This window comes from Anolis sagrei, chromosome 3 (assembly GCF_037176765.1).
Source record: "Anolis sagrei isolate rAnoSag1 chromosome 3, rAnoSag1.mat, whole genome shotgun sequence".
Taxonomy (NCBI): Eukaryota; Metazoa; Chordata; class Lepidosauria; order Squamata; family Dactyloidae; genus Anolis; species Anolis sagrei.
The window spans coordinates 267,482,286-267,504,803 of NC_090023.1; the positions used below are offsets into that span (position 1 = coordinate 267,482,286).

The window sequence follows — 22,518 nt, forward strand, 5'->3', positions numbered from 1 at the left end:
CAAACTTGGCATACTGGAAGGGTTTGGTGGGCAGTGTCCTTTGGTTTAGGAGTTGTAGTTCACCTACATCCAGAGAGCACTGTGGACTCAAACAATGATGGATCTGGACCAAACTTGGCATGGACACTCAATATGCCCAAATGTGAACACTAGTGGAGTTTGTGGGAAATAGACTTTGACATTTGGGAGTTCTGGTTGCTGGGATTTATAGTTCACCTACAATCACAGAGCATTCTGAACCCCACCAATGATAGAATTGAGACAAACGTCCCACACAGAACCCCCATGTGGGCCACAGCAACGTGTGGCAGGGGACGACTAGTCCATAAATAATCAAATGTGGAGAGACAACTGTACTTCTATATGAAAAGACCTCCTGATTTCTTAATTAAATGTAATGTGCCTAGAAATAAAAAGTTGGTGCTGTGTAACCAGTGCCTTTGCCAAACATCACGGAACAGGATCAATTCAGGAGGACGTTTGCCAAGGTCTTTTGTAAACAGCTGAAAACATGGCTCTTTACACAAGCTTTTGGCCGTGTTTAGGGATTATGAATCACTATATTTGTAAACTTAGTGAGTAGTCATTGCTGCACTTTACGAGAACAAATATTGCTCATAGCTTATTGGGTCTTTTAGTATTTTTTATTGATAGGGGTTTTATTGTCGTTTTATGTGTAACCAGCTGTCCCCTGCCACGCTTTGCTGTGGCCCAGTCAGTGTATATGTCTTTTGTATGTATATATGTATATATGCGTGTGTATATATTTGTGTATATGTGTATTTGCATATGTGTGTGTGTGTGTGTGTGTGGTTTTGCACATGCGTTGTAATGTGGTGGGTGGTTTTGGTTTTGGTTTTTTTGGCTTTTTACGATGGCTCTTTGTCAGGAGGGCTTTGGTTATGGTTTCTTGCCCTGGTGAAGGGAGTGGGACTGGATGGGCTTAAGGCAGCATTTCTCAACTTGGGGGTCAGGACCCCTGCAGAGGTCATAAAGGGGTGTCACAGGGGTCACCAAAACCATCAGAAAACAATATTTTCTGTTGGTAATGGGGGTTCTGTACGGGAAGTTTGGCACAATTCTATCTTTGGTGGGGTTCAGAATGCTCTTTGATTGTAGGTGAACTATAAATCCCAGCAACTACAACTCCCAAATGTCAATATCTATTTCCCCCAAACTTCATCTGTGTTCATATTTGGGCATATGGAGTATTTGTGACAAGTTTGATCCAGATCCATCATTGTTTGAGTCCACAGTGCTCTCTGTGTGTAGGTAAACTATAACTCCAAAACTCAAGGTCAATGCCCACCAAACCCTTCTAGTGCTTTCTGTTCGTCTTGGAAGTCCTGTGTGCCACGTTTGGTTCAATTCCATCATTAGTGGAGTTCGGAATGCTCTTTGATTGTAGGTGAACTATAAATCCCAGCAACTACAACTCCCAAATGACAAAATCATTTTTTTGAGTGATGCTCACACATTGGGTTGTTAGGCGTATTCTGTCCAAATTTGGTGTCAATTCGTTCAGTGGTTTTTGAGATCTCTTAATCCCACAAACGAACATTACATTTTTATATAGATAGGGTTAATATTATTTTATTACTTTAACCTTTTATAGTTTGTTGTATGTGTATGGTGTGGCACTACTGAGTGCATCCTATGAGCCGCCCTGAAGATGGTGGCGGGATACAAATAAAGTTTATTATTATTATTATTTCACTCCAGGAATCTTTTATTATGTTTTTTATATAAGCAGGGAAGCAGATGCATGTAGAAGCTATCAAATGTCTTCTGCCTCAGGTGTAACATTTTAAACTTCCTCTAAATGTGCTATTTAGAGAAAGAATTTCACCTTTTAAATTGCTAAAACAACTTGAGCAAGAAACCCTTCCCAGAAAATACAACATTTAGCTGCCAAGGGAAAATACCTTTCAAAAGACAAAAATGACTCTTCTGTAAATTCTGGAATTTGCTACCGGAGCTGGATGGACAGATATTTTCCGGAAAATGTCGTGTGACTTTTTGCGATAACAACATATTACAAAATCCTTCATACCAGACATAAGGATATGCATGTTCGTGCCGGTTATGAATATGTATGAACTAATAGGCCCATTGCACTCTCATAATGTTCTCTCACTGTGGTATCCAGACTTGTCATCATACAAACATAAAAAAAGGAAAGGGGGGAAAGGCAAACACATAAGCAAAGTATGTGGGATAAGTTCTTAAGGAACAGGACTTCCGAGAAAATTTGAGCAAGGAACAGACGGAAATATGAGTCACCAATCAGACGCTGCATCTCAAAAAAGGCAAAGTCCATTTTAGGATCCGGAATATGACATGATGCTTCACTTAGGCCAGGGTGAGACAGTGGATGGCCTTCCCAGAGCCAGGAAAAGTTACTTTTGCAATTATCTAGCAAGCCAGCCTCAAATCTAACTGAGGAGGAAATGCGATCCAAGTCTAAGCATACTACTTCTCTGTTGCGTCAGCTCCACTGGCTGCCAATCAGCTTCCGAGCACAATTCAAAGTGCTGGTGTTGACCTATAAAGCCCTAAATGACTCCGGCCCAATTACCTGTCCGAACCATCAAGGTTATTAAGATCTTCTGGAGGGGCCCTGCTCTCGGTCCCACCTCTTTCGCAATCGCGATTGGTGGGAACGAGGGACAGGGCCTTCTCGGTGGTGGCTCCTCGGCTCTGGAACTCCCTCCCGATGGAGATTAGATCTGCCCCTTTCCTCCCGACTTTTAGAAAGCTGGTAAAAACATGGCTTTGGAATACTGCATTCACAGAATGATGATTTGAGTCAATAACACGGCGGATGGCGATGAATTTATGATTTATTCTGACGAACTGACCTTTTGTAAGTTGTATAATTGTATTTTAATGTATTTTGTACTATTGTATTATGATGTTTACTGTGGTTTATCTTATTGTATTTTAACCCTCTGCTGTTAGCCGGCCTGAGTCTCTCTTAGGAGGTTGAAAGACTGGGCTACAAAAACTCGAAATAAATAATAAATAAATATAAATAAACCAGAAGACAAGAATGGAATCTGGAATCAGAAGTGGATTAGAAAGAAGATTAAAATGGGAGATGGGAGCCAAAGTAGTGTGATGGTTGAGCACAGGACAAGGACTTCAGGAGACCAAGGCCTGAATTCTCACTTAGATATGGAAACCTATTGAGTGATCTTACACAAAATCATAATCTTTTATCTTAAAAGACAGACAATGGCAAAACTTTCTGTAAAGCAGTGATTCCCAACCTTTTTTTGACCAGGGACCACTCTCAAACATTAGTACCAAAAGGGTTACGGATCAGTTTTTGGTCAACTTTAGATTCAGTTTGGTTATTTGGGGTGCTGATTCAGAAAATTGCATTGGATAGACCACATCAGCTCTAGTTTCTGATACAGAACATATGCCATCCAGTAGTCTCCATCTGCTCGCCCACAGAAACCATATTTAATAAGCCTTGGCACTCTACGGAGGTGGAGAAGATCGGGATATAAAAGTTTTAAATAAATAAATAAATAAATAAATACAAGAGGATTTCGTGAGACCAGTTGCTGGGGACCATATTTTGTTTATTTATTTATTTGCTTACTTACTTACTTACTTACTAACTAACTATTGTATACCGCTCTTCCCAGCCCTCGGGCAACTCAGAGCAGTTCACAATAGCAAAATTCAATGCTTAAAACATCATAAGACAGTTAAAAACAATTAAAACAATAGCATGATAAACAATCAATTAAACTGGATTGTTGTAGGTTTTTTCGGGCTATATGGCCATGGTCTAGAGGCATTCTCTTCTGACGTTTCACCTATGGCAAGCATCCTCAGAGGTATCCTTGCCATAGATGCAGGCGAAACGTCAGGAGAGAATGCCTCTAGACCAGGGGTCCTCAAACTAAGGCCCGAGGGCCGAATACAGCCCTCCAAGGTAATTTACCCGGCCCTCGCTCAGGGTCAACCTAAGTGTGAAATGACTTGAAAGCACACAACAACAACAACAACAACAACAACAACAACAATCCTATCTCATCAGCCAAAAGCAGGCCCACACTTCCCATTGGAATACTAATAAATATATTAGTATTTATTTTGTTATAAATATATTATAACAAATACAATAAGTTTATATTTGTTAAAATTGTTCTTCATTTTAATTATTGTATTATTTTCAAGTGTTTTTTGCACTACAAATAATATATGTGCAGTTTGCATAGGAATTCATTCATGTTTTGGGTCCCCCTCAGGGTGAGAAAAGTGGTATACAAATACTGTAAATAAATAAATAAATGTTCTTTCAAATTATAATCCGGCCCTCCAACAGTTTGAGGGACCGTGACCTGGCCCTCTGTTTATAAAGTTTGTGGACCCCTGCTCTAGACCATGGCCATATAGCCCGAAAAAACCTACAACAACCCAGTGATTCCGGCCATGAAAGCCTTCGACAATACAAATCAATTAAACATCATATAACATCTCATTATCGTCTCATAGTTAAAATCAAGATCCAGTCTCATCATCCAATTGTTCCATATTCCTATATTCATTACACTGCCTATTCAAATGCCTGCTCGAACAACCAGGTCTTCACTTTCCTCCAAAATGCTAACAGGGAGGGGGGCTGATCTAATTTCTGTAGGAAGGGTGATCCACAACCAAGGGGCTACCACTGAGAAGGCCCTGTCTCTCGCCCCTGCCAGACATACTTGTGATGCAGGCGGGACCGAGAGCAGGACCTCTTAACGTCCTATATTTTAGTTCTTGCAGATCATTGGTGGTCCATACACCACAGGTTGGGAACCACTGCTCTAAAGAAATCGCACCAAGAAAATCTTAGGATAGGGTTAACATAAGCCAGGTTCGAGTTGAAGGCAACGTGGTGTAATGGTCCAAGTGCTGGATGGACTAATCTCTGGAAAACCAGGGTTCAAATCCCTAGTCAGCCATAGAATCCCATTTGGTGGCCTTGGGCAAGGGACACTCAACGCAAAAGGAAAGCAATGGCAAACCTTGCCTGTAAAAATCCTACCAAGACAATCCTGCCTATGATAGGGTTTCTATAAGTCCAAAATATATTGAAAGCAGAAAACACGAAAGACATACAAGAATAACAACAAATACAAGAGGCTATCATGGACAGAACCCAGGCTTGCTATTTACAGTTTACCACATGTAATAAGAAAATGCATGTCCACTCAGCAGGGAGCCAGAGCCTTATTATGCCACACAATTCTCAGGCGTGGCCTTTAAACTTCAAGATCCCTTTGAACCCGCTGAGTGGACGCATCCCTCCAACACTTCAGCACCAGGCGCCTCCTTGTTTGTTTTGCCAGGAGCTCTGCTGTTTCCCTAATTGTGCCTGGATCAACACCCAGTAAATTAAGATAATGACTCACCCAATTGTCCATCTGGGCTGTGTGCATGAACTTGGGTCTCTCAGAAAGCGCTCTGATTTATCTCTATTTAGCTTTTCCTTGCCTTGAGGTTGAGTCACTAAGCCAGATAACTCTGTGATGTGACCGCTCATTAGCTTCCTATTTCCATCGTTGATATATCCTGCACCTTCAGCACAAATGCCTCTCCCCACTGCATGAAATGTTCCCATTACTGCTTAACGGAGTAATGGCTCGATTTTGAAATAGAAATTGCCTTGCTCACCCTATGGGATGGCCTTTGCCGAGAGAAAACCAAGGCAAGTACGGCTCAGAGACAACGATTTTCAATGTTATTGGCTGTGATATTTCTTCTGAATGGACTGTCTGAGTTGGGTGCTGGAGGGCATTGCGCCCGACATTGTATTGGGGGGAAATACTGTTTTATTTCTTGGGAAACTGTGCTGTGAATGTGTTGTCTAAGGCTTTCATGGCCAGAATCACTGGGTTGCTGTGAGTTTTCCGGGCTGCATAGCCATGTTCCAGAACCATTCCCTCCTGATGTTTTGCCTCCATCTATCTATCTACCTATTTCCTATATTTATACCCCGCCCTTCTCACCCTCGAGGAGGGACACAGGGCAGCCTCACAAAAGCACCATACGGTGCCATCATAATAAAACAATCAACAGTACAATAAAATATTAAAAATATTAAAACAATAGTTAAAACAACACATCTATGGCAGGTATACTCAGAGTTGTTTACCTCACAACCTCTGAGGATACTTGCCATAGATGTGGGTGAAACATCGGGAGAGAATGCTTCTGGAACATGGCCATATAGCCCAGAAAACTCACAGCAACCATGTGCTGTGAATTCTTGCTCTGCTCCCCTTCTGTGGTCTGACACTGATGTGAAATGCTGAGAGAGAGACTGTCCAGGGATTTTGGTTTATAGCCTCTAACACCATATATTATTTAAAGTCTGTATTCTCCTATAAGAACTTTACTGGGTTTTGTGATCTTGTCTTCAACCTCCACAATTCCTAACAGACTAATGGATGTTGAAGTCTAAAACACCTGGAGGGCCCAAGTTTGCCCATGCCTGCTCTTTAGAGTGAAAAGCTGTTGTCATTACAGTACAAAAGTCTCATGTTCTCCGCCTCTTCAGAAAAGCGAGACAAGTGTAATTTGTGAGTTCAGATTTCAGGCCCAATGTGTAACACCAAAGCTTTACAATACACAAGAGAGCAACAGTATGGTCTAAATAAGTAAGCAATAATAGGGACTAGAAAAGTAAGCAATAGTAGACAATAGACAAGTGAGCAAGTGTCAGCAATAGACAAGTGAGCAACAGTAGGCCATGTCCATGCATTGACAACCTTTGCATAATTTACTGAGCTCAAAGCACTAGCACAGAGGTCCTCAAAATATGGCCCACCGGCCACATGCGGCCCGCCGAGGGCATTTATCCGGCCCGTGCAGCCTGGCCTGGCCTCGTGCAAAGCCCCTCGCCGCTTGCGTCTAATAGGCTGAACAGTAAACAAATTCATGGATTTCCTGCTGTTATACTAAGGCTGTTACCCATGCTGTGACATGCTTGAAATCAAAATTTCATTTATTTGTGATTAGAAATAAATATTTTGTTTTTGTGATTAATCACTATGCTTTATGTGCAGATTGTAACAATAAAAATACATCATGCATATCAGATATTTACATTACGACTCATAACAGTAGCAAAATAAGACATGTGCAGGGTGCATAGGAATTTGGTCATCTTTTTTTTTTTTAAAAAAAACAACAACACTATAGTCCGGCCCTCCAACAGCCTGAGGAACAGTAATCTGGCCCCCTGTTTAAAAAGTTTGAGGACTAGCAAATAAGTTACGTCTCCAAAACTCATCAGCCAGTGCTCCTCAGAGAAAGTCCTTCTATCTCCATCCTACCATCCCACAAGTATATTTGGTGGAAACATAATTGTTTAAAAGTCCATAAAAGGTCATAAAATCACAGCAAACCGTATTAAAAGACCTTCCCATTGCATGCCTTCTAGAATCAAAGGTTCCATCTATCTAGAGAGGTTGGGCACAACTCTGGCATTTCCTGTATTCAAAGCAGACATTGCACAACTGAGCTACGACCCCCTTCCTGAATAATGTTTATTCCAACTCACTGCTGCTCTTTCATGCAAAGGCCCAATCCTCTGAATGTAACTCTGCAGAAGAGGAACAAATGAGAATCCTTTGAGATGCTCTTAAACTAGTAAGGATGGGAACTTAATCTCTAGCACTCTGCACACAAAGCTTTGCTTTCTCTGCATTTTCTTTCACTGGTTTATCAGATCTGCATCCGTCATATTCTCCTTATTTCAGCTGTGTCCAATCCAACATTCCAGGAGTTCGCAAGGATGCAAACTTGGCCAATGTGCTCCTCAAAATAAATACATTCCTATGTGTGCACAGAGTACCCAGCCTCCGTATCCACAGGGCTAAACAAATACTGATGCTATAGAATCCTGAACTGCCAAACTGGAAAATCCAAACCAGATTACATTAGGCAAAAATGATGACATTGTATAGGTTTATTTGGATTACCTAACAGGGAAGCCTGGCAGAAACAATAGGCAAGGTGTGTGATTTATCGTTTTCTCCTTCACAGTCACGACTTCCCTAAATAAGCTGCACACCAGACTGATTATATCAGAGGCAAGTGTTAAAAATCAACCCAAACATAGCAGAGTCCTTATCAGTTGTCAAAAGAATTTTACTGCACAACATGACCTTGTGCTGCTCATTGTTTAAGAAAACTCTTTGATTCAGTTTTCATCCAAACTCACAGTGGTGGCTTTTAATCTTGACACACTGCTTTATGTACAGTTATATACATCAGCATCCCCTGATCTCCTATCAGTCAATGGCTTATGCAGAGTTATAGTCATGACAGATATCAGCAACAGATGTATGGCGGGCAAGAAGCAAGAGAATAATGGCAAGTGAGAGACCACACACTTGCTGCTCTCTTTTATATCCATTGCTTCTCATTATCAACCCGGGACAAAAGTGAATGATGCGGCCCTTGTCAGCCTGTCATATGGTCATGACTCAGTTTCATTGCATATCCCTCAAATTCCACATCACCACCTACTTAACCCTTAAATAGGTGCATGACCACATGTCCATTAGAACTGTATTTCCAACAGTATTGCACAATGTGGTTACAGCCAATGCAATCCTATCTAACAGTGCATTATCTACCTAACAAAGCCTAGGCCCTAAAAATTACTGTATTTGTATACCGCCTTACTCAGCCAGTTGGCGACACAAGGAGGTTTCCAACAAATCAGTAAAAATAAAACATAATATAGATAAAAAACATTAAACAGTATAAGACATCAAAAGCAATAAAAACAACATCATCAGCGTCTCATTATTCTCAAGCATTGTCCAATTCCGTTGTCAGGTCATTCGATTTCCTATATTAGCTACTCTGTATTTGTAAACACTTGCTCGAATAGCCACGTTTTAACTTGCCTCCGAAACGTCAAGAAGGAGGGAGCAGATCTGATCTCCTTAGGGAGGGTGTTCCATAGCCGAGGGGCCACCACTGAGAAGGCCCTGACTCTCGTCCCCACCAAACGTGCTTGTGAGAAAGGCGGGACCGAGAGCAGGGCCTCCCCAGATGATCTTAAAGTCCTCAGTGGTTTGTAGGGTGAGATACGTTCGGACAGGTAAAAAGAATAAATAACAACACAATTTTAACGAGAGAAGCACACTTCTTGTTTTTTTTTAAAAAGGAGAACATCAAGGTGAAGGTAAGTTTAAGATTGCTGAACCTAAGGAATATTAATGATGCACTACAGGCAATGTCTTGAACCAGACAGCCCCATATTGAATAAATAATTGAGAAATCCTGCATGCTACTGAGTAATGTCTTCAAGAGCCTGCAATCCATTTTTCAATGAATTATCCAAAAGAGGGATGAAGAGCTTGTGATAAATCTCCCTGATTATAGACTTTTGTATTGGTTCACCAAAGGGCATATTATAAATTTGGAGGAGCTTTTCTGTTCAATCTACTTGATAAACAGAAAGGAATCATGCCTTGACTCTATGATAGGCATGGGCAAACTTTGGCCCTCCAGGTGTTTTGGACTTCAACTCCCACAATCCCTAACAGCCTACCGGCTGTTAGGAATTGTGGGAGTTGAAGTCCAAAACACCTGGAGGGCCAAAGTTTGCCCATGCCTGTTATAGCGTGACTTGTAGTCACAGAATCAAAGAGTTGGAAGAGACCTCATGGGCCATCCAGTCCAACCCCATTCTGCCAAGAAGCAGGAATATTGCATTCAAATCACCCCTGACAGATGGCCATCCAGCCTCTGTTTAAAAGCTTCCAAAGAAGGAGCCTCCACCACACTCCGGGGCAGAGAGTTCCACTGCTGAACAGCTCTCACAGTCAGGAAGTTCTTATAGAATCAAGAGAATCAAAGAGTTAGAAGAGACCTCATGGGCCATCCAGTCCAACCCCATTCTGCCAAGAATCAGGAAAATTGCATTCAAATCACCCTTGAGAGATGGCCATCCAGCCTCTGTTTAAAAGCTTCCAAAGAAGGAGCCTCCACCACACTCCGGGGCAGAGAGTTCCACTGCTGTCTTGTCACAAATGATAGAAGCTAGAGATGTTCTATTTATTTTCTGCTCTACAGAGTGAAAAGCTGTTGTCATTTGAGTACAAAAGTCTCATGTTCTCCGCCTCTTCAGAAAAGCGAGACAAGTGTAATTTGTGAGTTCAGATTCCAGGCCAAATGTGTAACACCGAAGCTGGATGCCCATGCACTGACAACCTTTGCATAATTTACTGAGCTCAAAGCACCAGCAAATAAATTGCGTCTCCAAAGCTCATCAGCCAGTGCTCCTCAGAGAAAGCCGGTTGGCAAACAACTCCTGCCACACTGCTGTGGAAGCTTTGTCTCCTTCAGCCAAAGGCCCTCTTCTCAATCTCTCAATCTCTCTCTGGCACGCGCGCGCATACCTCCATCACTCACCTTTGGGCAGAGGATCTCTGTCTGCTGGATCATGATAAGGGCAGATGCAATCAGTGCGCCCTGACGCACGTAGTTCACCGGATCATTTGTCATCGGCTCCAGCAAATTAATTGCTTCCTATTGGGCAAAGAGGAAAGAGAGCACGCAGATTATTAGCCCTGCTCCTTTTTCAAACACCAGGCTTTCGTCAGAATTACTAGGTTTGCAATTCCTCAAACGGGCCGTGGCATGGGAGTTTTCGCTCATCGTAACGGATCTGTTTTGCCCATCTTGTTGACAACAGGAAAAAGGAGAATCAAAACAGTGGGTTTTTAAAGCTTACATTCAAAAGTTCAAGAATAAATCAGACAGAATACATTGCTTACTGGAATCTGAGTTTCTTTGAAATCTACCTGTGGGAATGTGTTGAAGTAAGAATGTGTTTAATGTTTATGAGCTTGGCTCCTCTCCTCTCAGGGCTACTCCAACCACCTTTCTCTATTTTGACCATCCTCAAAGCACAGGCTCTGAAAACTTAGCAAGGAGGATCAGATGCACTCAACATCTTCAAATGCAGGCAAGTTGCACGCTATATTGTATTTTCCAAACCAAAACATGTGTGGATGACTTCCTTGCATCCGAATGCACCAAGAAGCCCCCGGTGGCGCAATGGGTTCAACTGACCGAAAGGTTGGTGGCTTGAACCCAGGGAGTGGAGTCAGCTCCAGCTTCTCATTCATAGAATCATAGAATCAAAGAGTTGGAAGAGACCTCATGGGCCATCCAGTCCAACCCCATTCTGCCAAGAAGCAGGAATATTGCATTCAAATCACCCCTGACAGATGGCCATCCAGCCTCTGTTTAAAAGCTTCCAAAGAAGGAGCCTCCACCACACTCCGGGGCAGAGAGTTCCACTGCTGAACGGCTCTCACAGTCAGGAAGTTCTTCCTCATGTTCAGATGGAATCTCCTCTCCCTGTATTCAGAGATGAGAGAAGCCACCCACAGGATGGTAAAACACCCAGGTGTCCCCTGGGCAACGTCCTTGCAGACGGCCAATTCACTCACACCAGAAAGTGACTTATAGTTTCTCAAGGTGCTCCTGACACAAGAAAAAAATAATCTGAATGCACCAACATTGTTAAAAGCTCTTCCACATGAGCAAAAGATAACTTCTTGGCTGTATTTAGGTAACCCTCTACATTTGCAAGTTCACAGATTTGATTAAAGTGAGCTCTCTAGGAATTTCTAGGTCTTTCAGTGCAACTTTATGGTCAACTTCCTCTGGAAAGCTATTTTATACAATACAGTCTTGCTTATCCAATCTTTGCTCATCCATCGTTGTGTATTATCCAATGCAGTCTGCCTCCCACCAGGATCCACAGCTGTTTCAATACATTGCGATGTTTTGGTGCTAAATTCGTAAATACAGGAATTACTACATAATGTTACCATGTATTGACCTGAATGTGGGATTCTAGGTCATTACTACTCCTCTTAACTGAATTGGAGTTGAGGGATTTCCCGTTACAGATATGTGGGTTCTGTACTTGCAAAATCAGTCCAAATTTACTCAATGCAGCGTTTAATCTCCATGAGTGAACTTTTAATTAAAGGCAGGTTGCTGCCAAGTACAACTCTAGGGTTTTTAAAAATAATTTTGTTCACCGCACAAGCTTTCCAAAACCATTGTCCTAATTATATAAAGTTGACTTTTATAAGGCTGCATTGTATTTTTGTGCCTTTATTGGCCCAGGTCTAATCCGTGGCGCTGCGTGAACTCAGGGCTATTTATGGAGGACGGAGATGGAAGTGCCTCTTTGGTCTAACGAAAAGCTTAACTTCATTTCCAATCTCCTACGTTCTAACATATTAACTCAGCCTTTAAAATATGTTGATGTTGATACAAGCCCCAGAAGACACAGTGATATAAACAGATGCTCGAGATCCCTTATTTTAGAAATAAACAATAAAAGTACAGAACTGCAGCCAGGCAGGTTCTATTACCCTGCCTATACACATTACGGAGAAATAAAACAGACTCTGAGAGCACGGACCAACGGGTTGCCCATTTTTGTCCAGTGAAGGCAAACGTTGGCAATACGCACGGACATGAATTGCACTATAGTGCTCCTATTACATCACAGGTTCACAAGTCCACGTCAAAGGAGGAGACGGACTTTCATGGGTGCATCTAGGCTCTAGAACAGTGGTTCTCAACCTGGGGTCCCCAGATGTTTTTGGCCTTCAACTCCCAGAAATCCTAATAGCTGGTAAACTGGCTGGAATTTCTGGGAGTTGTAGGCCAAAACACCTGGGGGCGCACAGGTTGAGAACCACTGCTCTAGAATGAATGCAGTTTGACATCACTATAACTGCCATGGCACAATGCTATGGAACCCTGGGATCTGTAGGACCCTTTGGCAGAAAAGGCTAAGCAACCCTGGAAAACTACAAGTCCCATGACTTCATAGCACTGAGCGGAGCCCCCAGTGGTGCAGTGGGTTAAACCCCTGTGCCAGCAGGACTGAAGACCAACAGGTCGCAAGTTCAAATCCGGGGAGAGCACGGATGAGCTCCCTCTATCAGCTCCAGCTCATCATGCGGGGACATAAGACAAGCCTCTCACAAGGATGATAAAACATCAAAACATCCGGGCGTCTCCTGGGCAATGTCCTTGCAGACGGCCAATTCTCTCACATCAGAAGTGACTTGCAGTTTCTCAAGTCACTCCTGACACAACAAAATAAATAAATAAATAAATAGCACTGAGCCACAACAGTTAAAGTGGTATCAAACTGCATTAATGATACAGTTTGATGCCATGAGTCCAACACGTTTAATCAACAACAACAACAAAAACAAAACTTTAATTATATACTGCTCTATCTACCCAAAGGGACTCAGAGCGGTTTCCAAGTAACATAATCAATACATACAAGAAAAACAGCATAAACATATATATTTTTTTGTCATGTCAGGAGTGACTTGAGAAACTGCAAGTCGCTTCTGGTGTGAGAGAATTGGCCGTCTGCAAGGAAGTTGCCTAGGGGACGCCTGGATGATTTGATGTTTTTATCATCCTTGTGAGAGGCTTCTCTCATGTCCCCGCATGAGGAGCTGGAGCTGACAGAGGGAGCTCATCCGCCTCTCCCCGGATTCGAACCTGAGACCTGTCGGTCTTCAGTCCTGCCGGCACAGGGGTTTAACCCACTGCACCACTGGGGGCTCCAACATAAAATCAACAAGACAATATAAGCATTAAAATCACAATAGCACATATATTTAAAATAATCATGCCTGATCAAGGAAGTTTAAAAGGCCACATCAGACACATGGATCAATGAAAGAGCAAGAGGAAGGCTGCTTTGGATTTCATATTTGGGAGGAAAGTGGGATATAAATCAAATTAACACCCATATTTACTCAAGTCTAATGAACCATCAAATCTAATATGGACCTCAAATTTCAATACCCTGAAACCAAAAAAAGTATTTGCTGCTGAATGTCATTTGGTCCAAAAAGTGTTAGGACACCAAAGCTTCCAGTAATGGAAAAGGAAACTTTAGGGTGCATCTATGCTGTAGAATGAATCCATTTTAGCTGCCCTGGTTCAATGCTATGGAATAATGAAGTTTTGCAAAGTTTTTAGCTTTCTCTGCTAAATAATAGAATGGCTTTATTGTCATTGAACTATTGCACAATGAAATTAAATGCTTTCCCTATCACACATCACAAAACAACACACCTATCCCTCCACACTCCAATAACACAGAGCAGAGACCATCAGCTCTGTGTGGTAGGTATCCTGGCTCATAGCAAATCTGGTGAGAGGAAGGGGAAGTTTAGGTAGGCAGGAAATGGCAGGCATCCATCATGCAGCTGAGTGGAGCAGGACAAAGAGGCGCTTTGCAGGAGGCCTGTGTTTCCCCACTGAGAAGCACTGCCCCATGAAAACCCTAGAGATTTACGGCCCTGACATGCCAAAGAGCGCTACTGTTGAAGTTCCCCTGTGCCTCTCAGCTAGGCATGGGCAAACTTGGGCCCGCCAGGTGTTTGGGACTTCAACTCCCACAATTCCTAACAGCCGGAAGGCTGTTAGGAATTGTGGGAGTTGAAGTCCCAAACACCTGGCGGGCCCAAGTTTGCCCAAGCCTGATTGACACGTAGATTGACGCCTGATTGACATCTAAGACCCAGTAATCTTAAGAACAGGGACAAAAGCAGCCGTTCCTTAAAGTACATAAAAGCATAAAAGCTGTATATTGGAAACACAAACTTTGGCCTGATGTAATGCTTCCTCCCCGATCATGTGCAGTGATGTGTATTTTGGCCTATCTGAGAACAAAAACGACCCCTTCTTCTTCAAACTATGCATTTTTAAAGAGAGCGCATCAATCAAGTAGGTTTATTTAAAGGAGATGACAACCTCATTTTTCTGTTTTGCCGTTATAATTTTCCACTGGGGAAAAAAAATGTTCTCTGAGGGAGAATCCTAATCGGAGCTCAAAAGCCCAAGGCTGATGTTCAATATGTAATACAGAGGTGGGAAGTGATATAGGAGCTGTTTTTTTGGCAGCACATGGACCAAAACAGCATTTTCAAAAGGAGGGGAGGCCTCTGGAAGTTTGGAATATTTGAACATGCAAAAACTACACCAAAAATTATTCTTGTTCCCTACATGCCTAAGCAGTAATTTTAAATAAAGATATTTGTAATACTTTTGTGCATGAAACAAAGATTGTATGCACTGAAACATCAGAAAGCAAAATGTGTCTAAACAACCACGTGGACAATTGCAGATTTTGGAGCATTTTGGAATTCTGGTAAAAAGGGATACTCAAGTTATGTTGTTGTTCCAGTCGTGTCCGACCCTTCGTGACCTCATGGACCAGCCCACGCCAGAGCTCCCTGTCGGCTGTCACCACCCCCAGCTCCTTCAAGGTCAAGCCAGTCACTTCAAGGATTTATTTTTTTTGTCATGTCAGGAGCGATTTGAGAAACTGCAAGTCACTTCTGGTGTGAGAGAATTGGCCGTCTGCAAGGATGTTGCCCAGGGGACGCCTGGATGATTTGATGTTCAAATCAAGGATACCATCCATCTTGCCCTTGGTCGCCCCCTCTTCCTTTTTCCTCTCATTTTCCCCAGCATCCTTGTCTTCTCTAAGCTTTCCCGTCTTCTCATGATGTGGCCAAAGTTACTCAAGCTATAGTTTTGGTGTATTTAGTTGTCTGGTGGCATTTTAGGTGGACTTGAAGTGTTTTTTTATTTAATGTCAAAAGCATTGCACAAATGAACAAGTATAACACTGATAAAATAGAGGGAGCACAATCGGCTAAATAATTTTAGACCAAAAACGGGCAACAGCGACTGTAGCTTTAAACAATTCTTCCTCTGTGCAAGAGGCAGGGCATTGTGGGCAAACGTACTGATGCGGAGTTGTTTGTTCTGCTTCACAGCCCCACAAGGTGGAGGATTCTTACAGGCAGTGGCATTTTGCCAGGTTGTCTTTAGATCTGCCCACTCCACTTCTGAGTCTGTTCAGGGACTTCCAAGTTGACCATTCTTGGTTTGCCCCTGGAGGAAGACCCTCGTGGGAGGCCATTCAGTTAGGGTTGCCTGGTTTAGATACCCATTCTTGGTTTGCCCCTGGAGGAAGACCCTCAAGGGGGGCATCCAGTTGGGATTTCCTGGTTTACCTGCCTAAAAGGATACTCTTGCTGTTGCTAGGGGAATATTAAGAGGAGTGGTGGTTCTCATGAGTGGTGGTTTCCTTGATTTGAGACTACTAGGAGGAGGCTGGTAGCCATGCAGTAGATGGCTTTCAGTGTTCAAACTTATTTCTCTCACGATTAGCAGCAACTTCCCATCACACATCAGAGGTGTGTGTGTGGAAATGCCAGCTAGCTTATAGAGTCTATTAACAGGTACAGCTTTGAGACATCCTACGGTTATTCTGTATGTTTCATTGAGTGCTATGTTCACCAGCTTCACATGGACAGACTTGTGCCAAACAGGGCAGGCATACTCAGCAGTTGAGTAAGTCAAGGCAGTTGAGTAATTTTGGGTCTGCACCTCATGCACTGCCAGTAAGTTTCTGCAGGATGTTATTGTGTGCAGATACTTTGTGCTTGGTGTTCATGCAGTGTTTTCTAAATGTTAGTGTTCGATTTAAGGTGACACCGAGATATTTTCGGATCTTGCTGTTGATGAGTCCCCCTTCGGGGGGAGAAGGGTGGGGTATAAATAGAGGAAATAAATAAATATTTGGGATGGAAACAGTGTTTGAGCTCTTAGCCTTCCCAGGTAACTTTCAATTTCCTTTTGGCTTCAGGGTTGCATAGGTGGAAAGCTCAGACTTGTGTCTTGTCAGGGTTAGGCTTCAGGTGGTTATCACTTGAAGTGTTAAGAAAGAGGTAGCATTTGGGAGCATTATTATTATTATTATTATTACCATCATCATCATCTTGATAAGAGATTGGAACAATTTTGGGGAATTTCTGCACTGAAATTGTTTAAACTGGGCATGACCTGGAAGCTTTGGAGGAGGTCAGGAGCATAAAAAAGGGGATCAGGACCATTTGTAGTCTCCATATAGCACTTTACTGGCCCATATTGTAACTTCTTTTGTGGTCTTTCTATAGCTCCTTCATCCAGCCTTAAGTTCTTCTGTTGTAGAACCTTAATGGAAGTGTAAAAAGCCAGAGGATGGGTTGACCTCACCTTGTTTCCTGTCCCAGCGCAGCAGATGCCCAGAGCCATGGCTGCCCCATACCGGACGTGGGGGTTGTAACTTTCAGACAGCAAGGAAACCACGCTTGGACACTGTTCAGGGGTCCTGGAAAAGAAAAACAAACACAACCATTCAATATATGGAACTGTAGAGACCAGCTACACCTTTCTGTCTGAAAATCGCGCAATCAAACCAAAGGGAATCAGCATGGTATTTTGGCTAAGGAGAATTTGGATTTCCCTGCTGCCTCCCAAGGCAGCTCTGAGTAGTAACATAAATAAGAAGGTGAAGAGAACAGAAGGTCACCGTTAAGATAAGCAGCCTCAGGCCCCTTTCTGAAGCCTGCGGACTATAAACAGCATCACAATTTGAGGACTATAAACTGCCTCATATGAAGCTGCTTGTCACCTTGTTCTCAAACAACGGCTCAAAAGCTGGCAAAAAGAATGAGCTGCCGTGGAGACGGGAAGAGACAGCTTTGAATAAACTATACAAAATATTCACAGTGAAGGTGGTTTTCAGGCTGGCACAACGGCATCTTTGCATTTTGATTGCTTCGGCAATTATTCAGCAAGGAAATTGTCATAAAGAGATCAGAACAATTTTAAACTTTTGTGTAGAATGGGTCACAGCACACATTAGAACCGGTCTCTACTTGCATTAGTCGGACAAGGTGGTGGTTATGATGGGGAAAGCCCTTCCATTTCTGAAAATGCATTTCTTCTGAACATGGAATTCAAAACAATTTTTTATATGCTGGGATTAATCCCACACTGTTAATGTCAGCAAGATCTTGAGGCAGGTCACCAAACACTACCTTTTCCAACTTAATTATTTCAGTAGGCAAATCCTACAATAATGAATGAGTGGTCTTAAAGGAAAAGTGTTTAAGGAGGGGAAACAGACGGTAAAGTTTGGTATTTGGAAAAACAATAAAAGGAAAAGAAAGGCTGCAAGCCGAGCGATGAAAGGACTTCGGAACCAAATATTTTATGTAAGTCAGGTTGGCAAAACATCACCCTCGCCCTGCCCCCAGATCCCAAATGAATCCCAAATGAAACAGCCAGCCCCATGTTTGGTATGCCTTCAGTATTTCGAGGGCGGGGGGCTCTTAGATTGCAGAGAGAACCTCAAAGGGCCTCTTTCACATGACACAATTATAGCACTATGGTTCCACTTCTAACTACCATGGATGCACTCTACAAAATCCTGGGGATTGTAGAATCATAGAATCCTTGAGTTGGAAGAGACCTCATGGGCCATCCAGTCCAACCCCATTCTGCCAAGAAGCAGGAAAATTGCATTCAAAGCATCCCTGACAGATGGCCATCCAGCCCTGTTTAAAAGCTTCTAAAGAAGGAGCCCCCACCACACTCCGGGGCAGAGAGTTCCATTGCTGAACGGCTCTCACAGTCAGGAAGTTCTTCCTTGTGTTCAGATGGAATCTCCTCTCTTGTAGTTTGAAGCCATTGTTTCGCGCCCTAGTCTTCAGGGAAGCAGAAAACAAGCTTGCTCCCTCCTCCCTGTGACTTCCTCTCAGCCTTCTCTTCTTCAGGCTAAACATGCCCAGCTCCTTAAGCCGCTCCTCATAGGGCTTGTTCTCCAGACCCTTGATCATTTTAGTCGCCCTCCTCCAGACTCATTCCAGCTTGTCAATATCTCTCTTCAATTGTGGTGCCCAGAATTGGACACAATATTCCAGGTGTGGTCTAACCAAGGCAGAATAGAGCATGGGGAGCATGACTTCCCTAGCTCTAGTATACACTCTGCTCCTATTGATGCAGGCCAAAATCCCACTGGCTTTTTTTGCTGCCACATCACATTGTTGGCTCATGTTTAACTTCTTGTCCACGAGGACTCCAAGATCTTTTTCACACGTACTGCTCTCGAGCCAGGCATTGTCCCCCATTCTGTATCTTTGCATTTCGTTTTTTATGCCTAAGTGGAGTCTCTTGCATTTGTCCCTGTTGAACTTCATTTTGTTAGTTTTGGCCCATCTCTCTAATCTGTCAAGATTGTTTTGAATTCTGCTCCTGATTGTAGTTTGGTAAAATACTGGAGCTCTCTGACTGAAAACTCTATAAATACCTGTCCAAATGAATCACCTTTACGAAGCACTGCGGAAACTAAGGTCTTCTGGGGATGCCCTGCTCTCAGTCCCACCACCATCACAGGCACATTTTGTGAGGATGAGAGACAGGGGTTTCTCAGTGATTGCCCCCCGGTTATGGAACTCCCTTCCTGGCAATATTAGATCAGCCCCCTCCCTGCTGTCCTTCAGAAGGATGGTGAAGACCTGACTGTGGGACCAAGCCTTTGGGGCAATGCAAGGAGGCAAAATGGTGTCCTGAGATGTTTTTTAACGTGGATATAAGTAATTTTAATATTTGTATATATTTATGGTTTTATGTCCTGGAATTGAATGTTTGCTATATATATATGATGTGCTCTGCCCTGAGTGAGAAGGGTGGAATATAAATGTTTTAAATAAATAAATAAATAAATAAATAAATAAAATCTCCTTCCCCAAACTGCAAATTTCAGGATTTTAAAGGGCACAGCCATGGCAGTTAAAGTGGAATCATAGTGTTATATTTATGAGGTGTGAAAGAGCCCAACGACTAATAAAATTTTATGATGGTATTTGTTTTCATGGGCACTAACCACTTCATCAAATGCGAAGAAGACATACTTCAAAGCCAAAGGAAACATTAGGTCAAAAACCTTAGTTTTTTCTCTCCCAACACCATTTGCTAAGGCATCATGAATTCTTCATTTTGTGAGGAATACCCTTTTTCTACACAACTGCGTATGGGACTTGAGCGTCCATGGATTTTGGTACCCATAAAGGGTCCTAGAATCGAAGTCCAATGGATACAAAGAGCCCAAAATCATCTATTTAGCCAACTAATTCCTAACTCAATGTCCTGAATCGAACTCATTTCTATCAACAACCCTAACTCTCAAGTCGTCTCTAATTCACATTCTTAACTGTTGAGCTGTCATACCTTTTGAAATCCTGTAAAAACACACTGCAGATCACCAGTCAGTTCCCACAGTCCATACTCTCATCCCCTCTCAAAACATTATATTAACTATACATTACATATACTTTACCTTCATTTTTCTAATAAAAACATAAACATTTTACATAAGTCTTCAAAAAGGCTTCTCATCCTTTTTCTCAACCCACACAATGTTAAGTCTTTATTTGCCTTCAAGTCAACTCTCACAGTCCTATGAATGTCATCCAACCAACCTGTTCCTCAACTGTCCAGCTCAGGTCTTGCACATTTCATGATTAAGTCTATCTACATGTAATAAGGTTTTATATTTTTCTTGTTGTCTTCAACTTTTCCAATCATCGTCATCATCTTTTACTACAAGGCCACATTGCCTGGTGATATGAAGAACAACAGCCTCAGTTCAATCATATTGGCTTCTGGAGAGACTTTGGCCTTCATGAATCTGAACAATATATTTGGGTTTTTGTCAGCCTGCAGAACTCTCCCTCAGCAGCCCATTTGCAAATGAGTTGATTCCCTTCCTCTCAGTTTTCAGAAATCAGAGAGACATTGCACCATGGAAGATCCTAACTTTGGTATTGTTGTGGCTCAGCTGGAGCCTCAGGTAGAGGATGATGGGATTCAGATTCATGAAGATGTTCCTTTGAAGAAGAATCTGAGGAGGTTCGGTTTCCCATGGCAAGGAATGTTTCAGATGATGTTTCTGATGCCAGGTGCAGATGGAGGAGGATGGCTCCCAGCCTGACGATTCTCAGGTGGCTAATGAGCTATCCAACCTTGAGAGCTCTGAAGATCTAGATAGGGAGGATCGTTTACAATTCAAAGTTTGCCGCAGTGCGAGGCTTGCTAACAAGAAGGAGGTTAGGGGTCAACGGAATGCGTTCATGCTGGGAAAGTATATTAAACAGGGTGTTTGAAGACAAATCTTTGTCAGTGCAACTTCTACGAACAACCTGGTAACTTCTTTGGATTGCCTTGGCTTTTGGGCAATGTTCTTGGCTTCCTGGGACTCTCTCTTGCTGTCATGGAATCTTGTTTGATCGATGTTCTTTGGATTATGCTTCATGCTATTTGCTATTGAACTTTTGAAACTTACTTATGCATTTAAGACTTTTCCTTTCTTCAATAAACTACAAAATCTTCAACTTTTGTGTCGTTTGGTGTTTGGAGCAAGGTGACTATACTCTGAGCTGCGACAGGTATTCAATGGTATGTCTTGACACATGAGGATCTAATCGGGTCCCATCTGGTCAGACTTCCTAGCCTTCAATTCTTCCAAGGTGTAGGGAATCCAATACTATCTTATAGGCTATAACACTACAAGGGCTAACTCTTTCATTGGACCAACTTTCATTCCTTCAGACACACAAAAGGGAACTCACAAAACAATCCTTTTTAATATTTTCAGAAAGTAGAATCTAAAGACACCACTTTTCTTTTATGTAGAGGAGTTGACACTTCAAAAGCTGGGCATCTACGTGCACAAAGGGGATACAACGCACACAGCCAATTCCAACATGCAAGAGGCATCCGCCACGTCCCTTGGAGCGTGGCGCAAATATGCTTCTTTCTTTCCAGCCAGAAGCCTAGCCTCCGGCTCATGCCAAAGATAGCTATTCACTTGATGCACAAGACAGATAATGAAATTTTTTGAAAACACATCTATATATTTGAAAGCAACCTGAGAAATAAAAAAAAATTCTTGCAGAAGAAAAGTTCAATTTCTTATGTCCAGAATTAGGTCTGTATCGCTAAATTCCTATTATGTAATCTACTTCACAAGTGCTGCCTGCAACCTGTGACACAACCCATGTAGTTTAGAAGGATGCCAGACATAAAGGATCACTTTAGGGCACAACAATGTATAGAAAACATCATCTCTTTCGATGGAGGGCATTTTAGAAGGAAAGTGGGACAATTGTAAGAGCTCTGCTTGACTCTGTCCCATCATTAGGCTCAGTGATGGCACTTCCATGGCTGTAAAATGCATAGAAGGCTTCCAGCTGCAGATAGTTTCCTTTCAAAGATGTAGAAGTCAACAGTGAGAGGTTTCAAACAGACCTCACAACCTCTGAGGATGCCTGCCATAGATGCAGGTGAAACGTCAGGAGAGAATGCTTCTAGAACATGGCCATACAGCCCAAAAAAACCACAACAACCAAGTGAGAGGTTGGCTGGAAGGAACATGGCCAGGCTCCCTCTACATGCACTGAGGAAGGTCATGGTGAGACTACTATCAATGATGGAGCTGCTTTGAAGTCACCTGTTAAACTCAGATCAAGAGACTATCTCCTCATAGCATCCAACCCCTTCAATGTTGCTTTGTCTGCAAAACTCAAA

At 42.5% G+C, this 22,518-nt stretch overlaps 1 protein-coding gene across 1 annotated transcript in view; it reads right to left on the reverse strand.

Annotated features, from left to right (window-relative positions):
* The window catches only part of PSMD1 (proteasome 26S subunit, non-ATPase 1), a 178,209-nt gene that overhangs the window by 55,750 nt on the left and 99,941 nt on the right, over window positions 1–22,518 (reverse strand). Inside the window, exons 17-18 of the mRNA XM_060767308.2 lie at window positions 17,143–17,257; window positions 10,441–10,557 (exon numbers count right to left, since the gene is read on the reverse strand). Of these exons, the coding sequence (XP_060623291.2) occupies window positions 10,441–10,557; window positions 17,143–17,257 (232 nt within the window). The remainder of the gene's footprint in view (window positions 1–10,440; window positions 10,558–17,142; window positions 17,258–22,518) is intronic.